The sequence below is a fragment of the Motacilla alba genome, chromosome Z (assembly GCF_015832195.1).
Source record: "Motacilla alba alba isolate MOTALB_02 chromosome Z, Motacilla_alba_V1.0_pri, whole genome shotgun sequence".
NCBI classification, from domain to species: domain Eukaryota; kingdom Metazoa; phylum Chordata; class Aves; order Passeriformes; family Motacillidae; genus Motacilla; species Motacilla alba.
Window position 1 is genome coordinate 53,532,464 of NC_052046.1, and position 15,857 is coordinate 53,548,320.

Here is a 15,857-nt window from a genome sequence, read left to right on the forward strand (position 1 = left end):
CAGGCTGAAGAGTATCAAGGTGTCTGACAGAAAAATAGACTGGTGAAAATTCCCGAGAGAAATGCAGGAGGTGGAAGCTCAGCACAAGAAAGAGGAACTCTAACACTCTTTTCATCAGACAGAAGGAGGGGATCTAAAAGACAAGGGAAAAATGGAAACATCCTTTGCCTCTCCTTTGCCTTCACAGGTAACCTTAGGAAATAGGTATGAGGCTCCAGAATCTGAGGGTGAAGCAAATGATAGTGAAGGTGAAGGTGTACCTGGGAAGTTGCCCAGAGCAAGTCAGTCAACCAAATGCATCACAATTTCAGGTTAAGAAAGAAAAGTAATTGCTGCAACTCTCTTCTGAGGGGAACTGAGGGCCCTGCATGCCAGCTGGACCCATCCCACAGGCCTGCTGCCTTCCTGGGGCTCAGATAAGAGATACTACTAAGAGATGGGATCTTGGACACAAGTTGTGTTCTCTTCTGTCCTGTCAAGAAAATCATGCAGATGAACGCCTTGGTAATGAAATTCTGTCTTACCATCAGAATTTTGGTTCTGCTCATCATGGGTCAGGGTATAGAACACAGAGCCTGCTGGCACCAAACATATTTCTATGTGAGGAAACACCCAGAATGTATCGAGATTTGTCTTGTGGTGGATGATGAGCAAGTCAAAAGCTTATGGGTCAGGATAAAAGGGCAGACCAATAGAGATGACACTGCTGTGGGTGTTGGCCACCCAAGCAGGAGAAGTGGATGAGGCCTTTAAAATGCAGCACAAGGCAGTCTCACAAACACAAACCCTGGTTTGACTTTACCTACCTTGACATCTGCTGCAGAGCCATCACTCTGAAGCATGAACAGCGCAGCAGGTTCCTCTGAAGCACTGATCACAGGTCCCTGACACAGATAGTGGAGGATCCCACAAGGAATGTTCTAGCTGTTTGACCTCACGCTAACCAGCAGGGAAGGCCTTGTGGAGGATGTGAAGGTCGGGGGCAGCCTTGGCTGAGTAGTGAGATGTGGAGATTGTGGAGTTCCATATTGGGTGAGGAGTGAACAAGGCAGCAAGTAAGATTGCAACCATGGACTTCAGGAGAAATAACTTCAGCCACTTCAGGGAATTCTCTTGGAAGAATCTGTGGGAACAGGCCCTGCCGGGAAGAGGAGTTGACATTCAAGAATCACTTCCTCCTGGCTCAAGAACTGGCATCCCAATGCAGGCCAGTGAGCAAGAAATCAGGCAAAGGGGCAAGAGATCTCCATAGATGAATAAAGAGCTTCTGCCACTACTCACATAAAAGCAGGAAATACACAGGAGATGTAAGTGGGGTGAAGCTACTTGGAATGAATATAGAGGGGCTGTCAGGCTAAGTTGAGACAATGAAGCTCAAGGCCCATCAGGAATTAGATCTGGCAAAGGATGTCAAGAACAACAAGAAGCTTCTCCAATAAGAAAAGTAAAACTAAGAATAATGTGGGACCATTGTTAAACGGAGGAGGGACTCTGGTGAGGAAGCGAAGGAATTACTGAATGTCTTCTTTACATCAGTCTTCACTGAGAAGACCATCCCTCAGGAATATCTGACCCAGAGGTCTGAGTAAAGGAATATTGAAAGAAAGCTTTTCCCTTGGTCAGGGAGAATTGGGTTAGAGAACACCTGTGCAACCATGACATCCACAAGACATCCATGACATCCATAGGCCCTGATGAGATACATTTATGAATGCTGAGAGAGCTGACTGCAAACATTCATCTTTTAAAGGCTGTGGTTTTTAGGAATGATGTCTGAGGACTGGAAGGAACCAAATGTCATCCCAGTCTTCAATTAGGGCAATGAAGGAGGACTCAAGGAACTACCAGTCAGACAGCCTCACTTCAATCCCTGCAAAGGTGATGGAGTGCCCCATTCTGGAGGCCATCTCTTCTATCCTCATGAAACACAAAAAGGTGGTCAGGAGTAGTCAGCATGGATTCACCTAAGGGGAATCATGCTTGACCAATATAATATCTTTTATAATGAAATAACTACCAGGATGGATGAGATTATAGTCTACCTTGACTCCAACAAGGCTTTAAAAAATGCCTCTCACAACATCCTCACTGGCAAACTTGCAAGTGTTGCCTGGATCAGGAGATGGTGAGGTGGCTAGGGCAGAAAGTCATGGACAGGAAGTTCCAAACAGAACTTCTTTACTGTGCTGATTACTACACACTGGCACAGATTGCTCAAAGAGGTTGTGGAGTCTCCCTCACTGGAGATATTTAAGAGCTGCCTGGACACAATCCAGTGCCATGTGCTCTGGGATGACCCTGCAAGGAGGTTGGACCAGATGACCTGCTGTGGTCTCTTCCAACATGACCCATTCTGTGATTCTGGGAGATCCTCTAGACTGATTCAGCCCCTTGATTATTACCTGTGGAGGGATAGAATGTAAGAAAATAAAGGTAGTGCATAAGGTAATCTCACCCCTGAGGAGTTGCAGCTGTACCAATTATCAAAGATTAGGAACAGGCCTGACTTTAACAGGCCATGGCTGTAACCAATGAGAATAAGAGTGCTGTAAGAGAATGAGTTAGCTGGTTGAGAAGAAAACTGTGAACTAAGAAGAGAACTGGGAATAGGAGTCAGTTGGCTGTGCTGTGAAGAAGAAGGAGTCTGTGAGGGTCTGCCCGTGAGAAATCACCAAGAAGGTACAGGACTCTTGCAATAAGATAACAACAATTACCCACTTCTTTTTGTACAGGTTGGCAATTAGGAGGTTGAGGAAAAAAGTCCTACAGCAATTAGAAAGGACGTCAGGATGACTGGTTGAAGGCACAGGAGTATAAGGTGGTGTCTTCCTTGATCCTATCAGTAGCAGGGAAGAATGATGAAATGAAGAGGAGAGTCTACCTCATGAACACAATGCTTGAAGGCTGGTGACATCAGTGGAATTTTCTTTCTTTGACCATGAAGCAATCGAAGTAATACCAGAATTGCTGGGGACAGATGAGGTTCACTCGTCTCAAAGGGGTAAAACGCTTCTTGCCCATGAGTTGGCATGAGTTAAGAGGGCTTTAAACTAGGTTTGCAGGGGGGTGGGAAGAAGACCAGGCTCTCTTAAGATGAGCCTGGGGGTAGGATGCCAGGGTTAGCAGTAAAATCAGTAGCCCAGCTGAAGTGCAACTACACCAAATGCACACAATATGGGTAACAAACAGGATGAGCTGGAGGCCACTGTGCAGCAGGAAAGCAATGACAGAAATGTGCTAGGATGACCGGAGTGCTGCGCTGGATGGCTACAAGCTCTTTAGTAGGGACAGGAAAGGAAGGAGAGGTGGTGGGGTGGCTCTGTACATTAGGAAGTGTTTTGACTGTACAGAGCTCAAAGCCAGTGATGAGAAAGTTGAGTGCCTATGGGTGACAGTCGAGGGAAGGCTGACAAGGCAGATATCCTGGTGGGAGTCTGCTATAGACCATCCAACCAGGATGAGGAGGTGGATGAACTATTCTATGATGTGATGGTGATATTTCATGATTGTCAGCCCTTGTTCTTGTGAGTGATTTTAACCTGCCAGATATCTGCTGGAAATCCAACACTGGAGAGGACGCAGTCTAGGAGATTCCTGGAGAGTGTGAAGATAACTTCCCAACACACGTGGGAAGTGAGCCTACCAGGGGAGCTATCCCGCTGGATCTGCTGCTTACAAACAGAGAAGGGCTGGTGGGAGACACTGTGGTTGCAGTCATCTTGAGTACAATGACCATGACACAAGAGTTTTCAATACTCAGGGATGTCAACAAAATCTTGGACTTCTGGAGGGCAGACTTTCAGGACACTGATTCAGATAGTCCCTAGGCAATAAGCCCTTAAAACCAAAGGGGTCCACAAAGTCTAGATGTACTTTAAGAATGAAATCTTATAGGCACAGGACCAGACTGTCTCTATGTGCTGGCCTGGCTGAATAGGGAGGAAATCAGGGGGAAAATGAGAGTTTATGACTTTTGGAAGAAGGAGCAGGCAACTGGAAGAAAAGTACAAGGATGCTGTTAAGTCACACAGAGAGAAAGTTAGCAAATTTAAAACTCAGCTAGATCTCAATCTGACCATTGCTGTGAAGGAAGATAAATATAAATAAATATATATACATTTATATATTAATGTTTTTTATAAATACATTAACAACAAAGAGCAGGCAAAGGAATAATCTCCACCCTTCACTGGATGTGGAGGAGTATCCTGCCACCAAGGATAAGGAACTTCATGCCTCCCTCACCTCAGTCTTTAGGAGTGAAAATGGTTATTCTCTGGGCAACTGGCCACTTGTGCTGGTAGACAGGTTCAGAGAGCAGAAGAAACCTGCATCCATGTGGAAGTAATTATTGACTGCTGTGTCCCTTAGGTGTTCACAATTCTATAGGACCAGAGAGGATTCAACCTAGAGTGATGATGGAGCTGACAGAAGCACTCACCAAGGCACTCTCCATCATTTATCATCAGTTCTGGTTAACTGGAGAGGTCCCAGGTGAGTGGAGATTGGCCAGTGTGATGCCCATCTACAAAAGAAAGATCCAGGGAACTACAAGCCTGTCAGCCTGGCCTTGGTGCTGGGGAACGTTATGGAGCAGATCATCTTGAGTGTGATCACATGACACAAACTAGACAACTAAGGGATCAGGTCCAGCCAGAATGGTTTCAGAATGGGTTCAGGAAAGGCAGGACCTGCTTGACCAACCTGATCTCCCTTTTCAACCAGATGACTCATCTAGTTTAAGAGAGAAAGGCTGTGGATGTTAGCTACCTGCACAATAGCGAAATCTTTAGTACTTTCTCCCACAGCATACTCATGGAGAAGCTGGCAGGCTTCTGCCAGGAAGGCTGGCTGGCAGGCCAGAGCTTGGATTGGTAAACTCTTTGCTGGGTTAAAAACTGGCTGGATGGCTGGACCTGAGAGTGGTAGTGAATGGAATTCTATCCAGTTGGCAGACAGTCACCAGCGGTGTCCTCCAGAGCTCAATACTGGGACCAGTTCTGTTTAACAACTTAATATTAAGGATTTGGATAAGGGGATTAAATGGCTCTCAGTCAGTTCACAGATGACACCAAGTTGGGCAGGAGTTTTGATATGCTGGAGAGCTGGAAGGCTCTGCAGAGGGGTCTGGACAGGCTGGATAACGGGCTGAGGCCAATGGTATGAGGTACAACAAGGTGAAGTGCCAAGTCCTGCTCTTGGATCACAACAACCCATTGGATCAGTGCTACAGGCTGAATACAGAGTGTCTGGAAAGCTGCTCAGGGGAAAAGGACCTGAGAGCACTAGCCAGTAGTGTCTGAAGAGCCAGCTGTGCCCAGGTGGCCAATGTCATCCTGGCCTGTATCAGGAACAGTGTGGCCAGCAGGACCAGGACAGCAATTGCTTGCCTGTACTTAGCCCGTACTGAAAGTGAGGCAACACTGAATCCTGTTTCCAGTTCTGGGCCACTCACAAGACAAAGACATTGAGGTCCTGAAACATGTCCAGAGAAGGACAATGGAACTGCTGAACAGTCTGGAACACAAGTTTTTTGAGGAGTGGCTGAAGGAGATGGGGGTGTTCAGGCTAGAGAAAAGGAAGCTCAGAGGGACCCTATCGGTCCCCACAACTTCTTGAATGGAGGTTGTAGCAAGATGGGGAGCTGGTCTCTTTTCACAGACACCTAGTGAGTGACAGGGTAAGATGATACAGTCTCAAGCTGAGACAGGGGAGGTTCAGGCTGGAATCATTTGTCCTGGTTCAGGACAAATTTCTGCTCAGGAAGGTGGTGGAGTAACCACCCCAGAAGTATTAAAGAAGACCTGGACATGGCACTTAGTGCTATGGTTCAGTTGACATGGTGGTGGTTTGGTCAAAGGTTGCGTTTGATTACTTTGTAATCCTACAGTATTGGTACACACCAGTGTACCAATTTATCTGGTACACACCAGATAAATCTGGCATCCATTTTGAAATGCAATTCCAACAGAGACCATATATTGACAATAACACCTAAAAATGCCAGATGATGTAATTCTACAAAATATTACCTGCAGAGTGCTGGGAAGTACCTTGCATTTCACTAGAATGACTAGCTGATGCTTTCGATTCTGGCAAAGCTGTTGATGCACCAGATCTTTCACCTGCATTTTCATTCAGTGTCCTCAGTATTGTGGTAATATCTTCTTGACTGAGAATGAGCTTTAAAAAAGATTGGAATTGAAATCAGAACAACTCTGTGAGTGTAATTTTTGGTAACTAAAATCTGGGCTTACAAGTAAACAGATAAATTGAATTATTCTCATCTGAGTATCTGTTTAGGACGCTGAGCATTTTTCTCAAATTCCCACAACTCCTTAGGGTAATTTCTAGAAATCAGAAATCAGTCACACATTATTTTGTTTTCATCTACAAACTTTCTCTACCAAGTTACAATTTAGAAACTGGAATGTCAGAACATGTACACATACAGTTTGTCTTACAGTTGACCAAAATTTTTAACTGCACTTAGTCACAAGGCACCTTACAGTAATACTTACTTTACAGTAATACTTATGAGTTCTATTTCTGGCAAATAGAATTTGCCAGAATCTGGCAAATTGGTTTTCCTCACACAACCTTTATATTTTCACAACCTTTATAATTTTAATGTTATATTTATATTATGTTCTGTTTAAATTTCAATTTACTTTTTTCTTTTATGTGTTACAATTAAATCATGCTAGGATGAATCCCATTTGGCCCCATAGATCTGTGAGTGCCTATGTGGCACAGCAGGTCATTAATAACTATTCGGGTTTGTCATAGATACAAATTCAGTGCTGCTTTTGAACAAACCAATAAACCACAGCTTTTCCAATACTTCACTGGAAGACACTGATAGATAAAAGGCTAGAAAAGAATAAGCATTTTTAACTAGCAACAGTAATTCATAGTACAAAGTCTGCCCAGAGTATCACAGATGAAATACAGACCTTAAATTAGAACCAAAATCTATTCATTTCCTTTTCCCCTATGAAACAACAAAAGCTGTTCTATCTCTATGTCTTGAAATCAAACAATACTTTAACTACTGAGCTTGGACTTTTATAGAGAAAAATGAATCTGTTTTCCACCAATATTTTAACAGTTGCTTTCAGAAACAAGCGCTTACATTCATAGGCTTGAGTCGGCCAGATATTTCAATATCGGGAACTTCATTATACCATGCAGCAGCTAAATTTCGTTCAACAGCTACTTCCAGATTGACTGGCTGCAGCAACTGTACTTCAGTTTGCAAAGAATCTTGCTCATAGTAAGATCTGTGAAAAGAAGTAAAATACTCCCAGCGTACACATACTTCACATTCTAAAAAACACATTTCTGTCTTTTCCTCATCCTTTTAAATAATGCTATAAAACTGCCTTTATACTACTCCAAGTAGCTCTAGTCAACCAAGGAGACCTCCTTCCTTTGCAGGGTGGAGGTCTCAGGCAATACCAGGCATGCTACACACAAACTCCTGCAAGTCAGGACCTCTTGTCTGCTCTCCAGTGGAGAGCAATTCCTTCTTTCTTCTGTACTCTTCAACTGTGCTTGAAAAGTCCCTTCCATTCCCTCTCCCTCCATGAACCCCCTGCACCAAGGACCATTTTCAAACAGTTCTTAATGGCTGTCTAACTGAGGACCTTTACTGCTATGCATAGCTTGAAAATCCCATCAAAACAGTCTAATACAAATAGGTATAGCCTGTCCCAAATTAATGAATAATGCATAACTCTATAGTACTACAAAATTTATCCTAAAGAAATACTTGCTTCTATTTAAAGATGTGCAGATTGCTCCTTTTCCTAAACCATAAATTTTTATTGCTTTAAAAAAATATTCATTTGTTGTTATATTCCAAGATAATAGTCTGTCAATCACCAACCATTAACTAATTATTTAATTACTCCTTGAAGCTCTCTAACTGAAGAATCCCAAAAGGATTAAATGAAGTCTAAAAATACTGACATTGCATTACCTGTATAACTTCAGTTCACTCAATTTCACCGTCATAGAGTCAATAACAGGTGGAAGACTACACCGTGTTTTTGTTTCAGCAATAAAGAATTGGTTCTTCACAGTGATTAGACCAAGATCAGCCACCAGGACATTTGCAGACATTGCTGACTGGGGAATTATCACAACAGGTGCCTTGATATTGATATCCAGTGCCAAACGAGAACTACGCTCTGCTAACCCTTTTACACCTGTAGCAGCTTTCTCTGCTGTTCGAACAGTTGCCTCAGTAAAAGCTTCCTTGGCAGCTTGAAAGTTATTTATAAAAGCCTAGGAAAGGAATACAGACATCAGGAATTAATTGTTAAGAATTGCAGTACTTCAAAAACACTATGAATCATAGTTATTTAAACAGCAAACCACCCTAAAATGTTATTTTTGCTATACATTTTGTCCAAATTCTTTAATAGGATAATCTCCCTTCAAATATGATAAATTATGCATATATAAAAATATATTTCTATACCAAATATTTGGAAAAATAGATGGTAAGAGCAATGACATTGTAACATGACTTGTAGGAACTATATTTTATTTAATCATATGAGCAGTAGAAGACTGATTTATTTAAGTATTTATGGAAAGGGCATTAATTTTTATGGTTTCTTACTTATATTTCAGTGTTATAAATAATGAATGGTATGTATATTTAACAGCTGTCGCAAATGTTCTAAGACAAACATTATTATTAACAATAGCAAACATTTTTGCTTACTCATCTGCTCCATAGTAACAACCATCAATCCCAGTAAAGTTTTTTACAATAGTGTACAAAAGCTCTGATATACACACAAATGGATACCACCCCATATGGAACATGTTATCCCTTTCTTACTCTGACAACTTCACCTGGATGATAAGAAAAGTATCCGGAAAATTTAACTTACCAAAACAGATGAAACAAACTTGTTGACAAAAACTACTTGAATACACCCAACAGTTAGGTAAATACGATTGTCAACAACATCCATATTTGTATATGCAATGCCATCTGTAGCATTCACATATGATACCATTCTGAAGTTGAAGACTTCTTTTTCTGTGATGTAAAGGGCCTTAAGAAAAACAAGTAGTATCTTAACTCTAAAAACTTACATATTGGAGAAACTTAACTTCAAAACAAATGTAGTACCTCACACCACTAAGACACTTTTACTTCAAGTATCTCAACAATATATGAAAAAAAACCAATTTTTAAAAATCCATTAAAATAGCTGAAAATATTGACATTTCAGCTTGAATAATTCTCTTCACAAAAGTCAACACAGTAAGAGGCTATGAGCACCTAAATATCACAGCAGCACAAATTAATGTCAGTCTAATAATTACTGGCTGTGAGTGCAAAATTATTCTGTCATATAGAGAACACTACATCCAACAAGTACCTAAAACATGACTGAAAAAAGTCACAGTAGAGAGTAGAGTCTAAAAAGTACATTTCATTTAGCATCCATTCAAAAAGAAAATCAACAATACATGCATATGCCTACCTTTTTATACAATGCTTTCTCATCAGAATCCACAATACTGATGTTCTTCAATTTTGCAGTCACATCAGTTGCTGCTTTCTTCATGATCACTTGGCTATCCAGACCTCAAAAACAAGACATACAAAATCCATACACTATAGTGGTTACAAAGTTTTGTGCTTTTGTGATTGAAGTTTTGTTCCTACCTTCAATGTGAATTTCAGCTATTCTATGGTTTTTCTCTCTGATAAAAACACGCAAACATGATAAATCCGCACAGATAATGAGGTCAATAATATCTTCACACTTCGATTTTTTTGATGCTATGGGAAATAAAAAGCAACAAAGTTATCATTCTTCTATGGGGACATGTACTGTTTTGGTATCCCTTTGAACTGCACAGCAAGCAAGAGGTTAATGCTCCTCAACTGTAAGGTAATAACCATAAGGCCATCAAATGCCTTAATTCATACCAGGGAAAAAACAATAAAATCCTGACAACAATTTATGGTTTTTTCTATTTACATTGACTTAGTGCCTCCAATACATAGCAAATGTATATCTTGGCCTGTATGTCAGAAAACTGCACATGACTAAGGACACAAGCCTATAAACACATATAATTTGAAGCAAAATTTCTCATATCAAACATCATTAACAGGCTTGCAAAAATAGAAAGTACATTTGTTTTATTTCTTACTTAAGTGAAGAGAGAGGAATGAAAGTAGGAAAAAATAATAAAGAAACTTACTTAATTTTTTAAGAACATCCTTCTTCTCTTCTGTTTTTTCATGGACTGGTTCTTCCACAACTTTAGTGTCTTGTTTAGGCAGAAGATTATTCAGATAGTTCATAGCATTCAGCAGAGCTTCAGTATGCAAATGAACATCTAGAGAAGAAAAGTTCACCTAAAAGAAAAATTTTTGTTTATCCAGTATGCCTCTCCTCCCAAATTGACAAAATTATGTTAAAAAGAAGTTATCATACCTTTATTTTCTGTAGAACATTCTGACAGACAGTTTTCAGTTCTGGTCCCTTAATATCAGTCTATTTCACCAAAAGTGCACATAAAACAAACAAATCAGAAGTTTGTAAATTCCATTTAAAAAAACCTTATTTTCAAATCCACTACAACTTAAGATGTAAAAGTTTTTCTTTTGAAAGAGCAGACAGACCTTGCACATGACACTCAAGACAATAAAAACATCAATAAGTAAGGAAAAAACCTTCAACATCTGGTGCATATTAATGTGATGTTTATGACAGGCTTACAATTCAAAAGCAAAGTCTACTCTTTCCTAACCTTTGTATATTCCAGAGTGAGAAGATCATCTTCTACATTATCCAATGTAGTAATTATGTAAACTGGCTTGTCATTATCATCTAAAAAAAACAAGAAAAAAGAGATTACAGAAAATTACTTATCTTAAAAGAAAAAAAATTTAAGTCTTGTTCATCTATAAACTGCCAGCTAGGCTACTAGCTGTCATTGCTGCTTAATCATAAAACCTTTTTTGCAGACGTAAAATAGCTAAACACCTACAATCTACAGTCTCTACAATCATCACCACCAGAACATATTTACCAAAGCACTAATAAGTGGATGAGCTCCTGATTTACTTGCCCTCAGCCCTACATTTAAGTTAGGAAGCAAACCTCCCTTATTTGAAAAAAGCCCTACAGAGTTTTTGAAGACAAATTCACTGTGTTATTTGTGAAAAATTCCTTGACCAGATTATAAATACTTACCAATATACTCTGGGCACAGAAGACCAACTTCACGAAGGAAAGCACTCCCAGTCATGTCAAATGTTCTCACTTTAAGTTCAGTGCCTAAGCCCAAAATATCAAGCTGGAGCACAGGCACCTCAGTATCACCAGTAAGACGGCATAATTTAATTAAGACCTAAAAAAAAAAAACAAACCCCAAAACACACACCCAAAACCAGTAAGGGATTATAAGAAGTATAAAAACTGCTTAGTTTTTTATACAGGATAGAATATATTTACTTACATTTTATTGGTTAATGTCTATTTGTGTATTGATAATTTAACTCTATACAGCAAATGCCTTGAACAGAAATAAACAATTCAACAAGCAGTACTGGGTGCTGTTATTACAACAAAAACTTCAAACATGCATGTATGTAATACGAAAGTAACAGTTACATGAACTAAATTATTTTTTTTAAAAATTCTGTACAGCATTCAGAAATGTTCAATACAGTCAAACCTAGATATTCAGTCAGCACAAAGCATTTACTACTTTTACTGTAATTTCTCTGAATTCTCTTCCTAAGACTTAGATTCCCAAGCTCAATGTCTGGCAAGAGAATTTACTACATTTTGTCCAATGCATGACAATACTGTTGTTAAATAAATAGGTATCTGAGCTGTTGTATCTGATTTTGACAACCAAACAAATATTTGTATTCTTCCTTTCCACTTAATGGTGTCTACAAATAATGAAAATCAAAATAAAACCCAATAAGCAATTTTAAACTATGAAGACAACTGAGGTGATTTCTAATAGATTCCCAAATTAATTTTTTCTTCAAGATTGTATGTTAGTTGTCATTAGAAAATAAGGTGAAACACAGCATCCTCGTTTTAGACTAGTAGTTCTAAATAAGGTCTTGTCATCACATAAACAGTACATTTCAGTTTTATTAGTAGTAAAGGTGTAATATATAGTATGCTAAAAGCAAGCTGTGGTGTGTTGAAGACATTCTGTAAGCCCAAGCATAAAACAAAATTTGTAAGTTAACTGAATTAGTATGATTTATTTTTAAAATAAATGTAAAGTAAAATACAGTGGGTTGCAGGAATAACAGTGCCATACCCATGATCATCTAATGACAAAGTTAATGATGGTGTTGATAAGTCACCTCTTTTACTAGAATTGATACAGTTAGCAAGTATTCTTGCATTTGGATAAAGTACTCTTTTTCCCCCCCTAAGCCTGAAACACCAAGAACACAGAAAACTCTTCATAAATGAAGGTGTTACAGATTTACATATGTGGATAACAGCAGCTGGGATAAACTAAAACAGAAAAATAAGGTGCTTGTTACAACATAAAATATTAATGAAGTTTTCCCACTGACCACAGCAGTATCTGGAAAAAAGATGCCACAAGCACCTATTTAGCTAAAACAAAGATGTAATGTGATTTCTGAGACATAGGCAAAGAAAATTCAGTGATAAAGTGAGTTGGGAAATCAAATGGATAAATCAAAGCATTTCAGTGATGACAAGGATACAAAAGCACAATTATGACCTGGAAAAAACTCTGCATAATAGTTTCATGGGAAAATGGGAAATTAGTATCTCTGCACAGATGGAATTATAAACACAACAAACATGGAAAAAAAAATACAGTCCTGCTGTGCTTCAGGGAAATTTTAAAAAGTAATTTTACCTCAGCTACTTCAAACTTTAGCTGGAAATCTGTCATATTTTTCAGAGATTCTTGTTTGTGTAGGTTTTTTCGCCTTGTACTGACAGCCTGCTTGAGGGAGTCAGATGAGACTTCAAAAAATGGCACATCTTCCACAGGACTGCTTAGCGCATCATAAAATTCTTCTTCTGATTCTAAGGATTAATTCACAACAGCATTACATATGCAGTTTACACAGCCAATATTTTACAGTATTATGACCTAGGGTTTTTACAGATACATCTATAAAAGCTTAAACATACAAGTATCTAGCTGACAACTAACAATAAAATCTGTTTCCATAACCATCTCAATTCCTGCCTCCGCAACTTTACATCACACGTACAGCTGCCTCCATAATGTCATCATAAACTTCAGATCTCATTAGCTAATGCCTTCGTCAGCAATCTCTTACTCCTGGCTTTGCAAAAGACAGCACAATTGATGCTTTGTCTTGCCTTTGGTGTGACCTAACAGCTTAATTCGTCTGCTGATCAGACTGCTGTTGACAGTACAGGAGCCATGGCCTCAACACCAGCCACACTACTTGGGATTTCTTGCTGCTGCAGATCTCCCATTTCAGAAAGACTCCTAAGAACTATCAAGCTTTTAAGCCCTTTTACATTAGTGCAGAAATAGAACCAGGATAAATAGATTAGACTGTCTAGTCAATGTCTTCTTCACCTAAAAACCATAAACACTGAAGTATAAGTTAACTGTGGAAGAAACATCCTTCTTAAAAAACTCAACAAATTACATTAGGTATTTTGTAAAGCTTAAAAGCAGCCCTGAGGTTTTGGAGGGTGAAGATAGAAAACTAACATAAAAAAATTCTGTACAGCACTCAGAAATGTTCAATACAGTCAAACCTAGATTTTCAGTCAGCACAAAGCATTTACTACTTTCAACATAAATCACTTAAAAGGACTGTATAGATTATGTATAGTATAGATTAAAAATCAGACTTGATTCAAATCTAAATCTAGCTATTACTTTCTCAAATTACTTGTTGCCAGCATGCATTCTCACTTCAGCCTAGTTTTTAAGAACTGAAAGACATTTCCACTCTACATTTGGACACTAAAAGGAGCTTATATAAAAACAGATGAAGATGCACAAATACATATTTTTACACGTACTGTATACACGCTGAATTTAAAGCTATGAAATAGACATAATAACTTTGCTGATAATTTTGCTCTTGTTTGCTAACCACAAAAATCATTAACTTGAGAAAGTAGTAGTAGTCTGTTTCTCCAGTCAAACGTGACTGACACTGAAATAACACTAACATATTACATATTTGATTATTTTTCTAATGTAACTACTACATGAAACATTAGGATCTAGCTAAGCTGTTTTGAATAGCAAGGCAGTATTGAATAAAACTGGTTCTCCTACAGCTAATCTTCTGCTTTATCCAGTAGAAGTCAAAATGTTTGTTTATAAAAACACAGCAGTTTCTAATGGTTATCATTTCCCTACCTTGTAATTTAAACAAATCCACCTAAATAGGAAATTCTTCACCACAAGAAAATAATTAAAACCATCATCAGAGGACTAACTACATGCTAAAGCTAAAAAATCCATATTACTTCAAATGCCCTGAATACAGATTTGCAATAACATATGCCAACAAAAATAAACCTACCATACCAAACAAAATTTCCCTGCTATATCCTCAGGAAGGGAATGACAAAAACAAGCATACAGAATGTTATTGCTATGACAAAATACTCAAGTAGTTTGTACAGTATCAATTATAAGCTAAACAGAATATAACACTACTCAGCCCTCAAGAACTAGAAACAAAGCCCCATATCCTTGCTTACAGCAAGAATAATAAATTAATTCAAAAAACTCAAAAACTTCTTGACTTGACCCGCTTCTTAAGCAAGACTTTAAAACAGATTATACTACCTGACTCAGCAAATGAATGAAGATCCAAAACAGGATACACGCCTTGAGATGAATGTGGTGCTGCAAGCACAGGGGACAGTGTAGCCTGAAACAGGAGATATCATAAAAATTTTACTTGTATTTATTGGTCATGCTACTGCATGCATATATGCTGCATCCAAGTTTTACAACTTAGGGAAACTTAGCTTAGTGCAACTCAACAAAATTAAACACATTACTAAAATTATAAGTATGAGGAGAAACAAGGCCTAAAATAGGTAGAAGCAGCACCTTTTGCACTTGCATCTAACTAGAGAGAACATACTACAAAATACAGTGAAGGTTCAAACATTCAACTTCACAGACCAAAAGATGGTTATAAATGGCATATTATATGAAAAATCATAAAAGACAAAACCTAGTCCCTCAAAGGACTACAATACAGCAACTTCAGAGAACAATAAAGATCAACAGTTCTTTACAAAAATAACACAAGTGCTGGGTGGGGAAAAAAGAAAAAGAGATAGACAAAACATTAGAGCAGACAGGACTGCTTTCTATTTCATAGACTCATAAAAACATTTAGGTTAGAAAAAGACCCTTCAGATCACAAAGTTCAACTGTAAACCTAGCACTGCAAGAGACATGGTTTAGTAACAAGTTTAAATGCCACATTACAAGCCTTTTAAATAGCCGCAGGATGGTGACACATCCACTGGGCAGCCTGCTCCAATATTTGACAATCATTTTGGTGAAAAAATTTTCCTAATATCCTATCTAAACCTCCTCTGGAGCAATCTGAGGGCATTTACTCTTATACTGGCAGTTTTTACTTGGCAGAAAAGACCAACACCTCAGTCCTTCTCACCGTGAGGAGCCCAAAACCAACCACAGGATTCAAAGTGAGGCCCCACCAGTGCCAAGGACAGGGGAACAATCACTGCCTTGGTCCCACTGGCCACACTATTCCTGATACAGGCCAGGATGCCCTTGGCGTTCTTGGCCATCTGGGCACACACTGGTTCATG

The 15,857-nt window shown here is 38.8% G+C and overlaps 1 protein-coding gene across 5 annotated transcripts in view; it reads right to left on the bottom strand.

Moving 5' to 3' along the window:
• Positions 1-15,857, bottom strand: part of VPS13A (vacuolar protein sorting 13 homolog A) — a 105,067-nt gene that overhangs the window by 51,054 nt on the left and 38,156 nt on the right. For all 5 annotated transcript variants that reach the window (XM_038123289.1, XM_038123292.1, XM_038123290.1 and 2 more), the window contains exons 24-35: positions 14,851-14,935; positions 12,913-13,085; positions 11,241-11,397; positions 10,795-10,874; positions 10,479-10,538; positions 10,243-10,399; positions 9,698-9,814; positions 9,513-9,616; positions 8,910-9,077; positions 7,985-8,292; positions 7,136-7,283; positions 6,033-6,183 (exon numbers count right to left, since the gene is read on the bottom strand). In XM_038123289.1, coding sequence (XP_037979217.1) covers positions 6,033-6,183; positions 7,136-7,283; positions 7,985-8,292; positions 8,910-9,077; positions 9,513-9,616; positions 9,698-9,814; positions 10,243-10,399; positions 10,479-10,538; positions 10,795-10,874; positions 11,241-11,397; positions 12,913-13,085; positions 14,851-14,935 — 1,708 coding nt within the window. The remainder of the gene's footprint in view (positions 1-6,032; positions 6,184-7,135; positions 7,284-7,984; positions 8,293-8,909; positions 9,078-9,512; positions 9,617-9,697; positions 9,815-10,242; positions 10,400-10,478; positions 10,539-10,794; positions 10,875-11,240; positions 11,398-12,912; positions 13,086-14,850; positions 14,936-15,857) is intronic.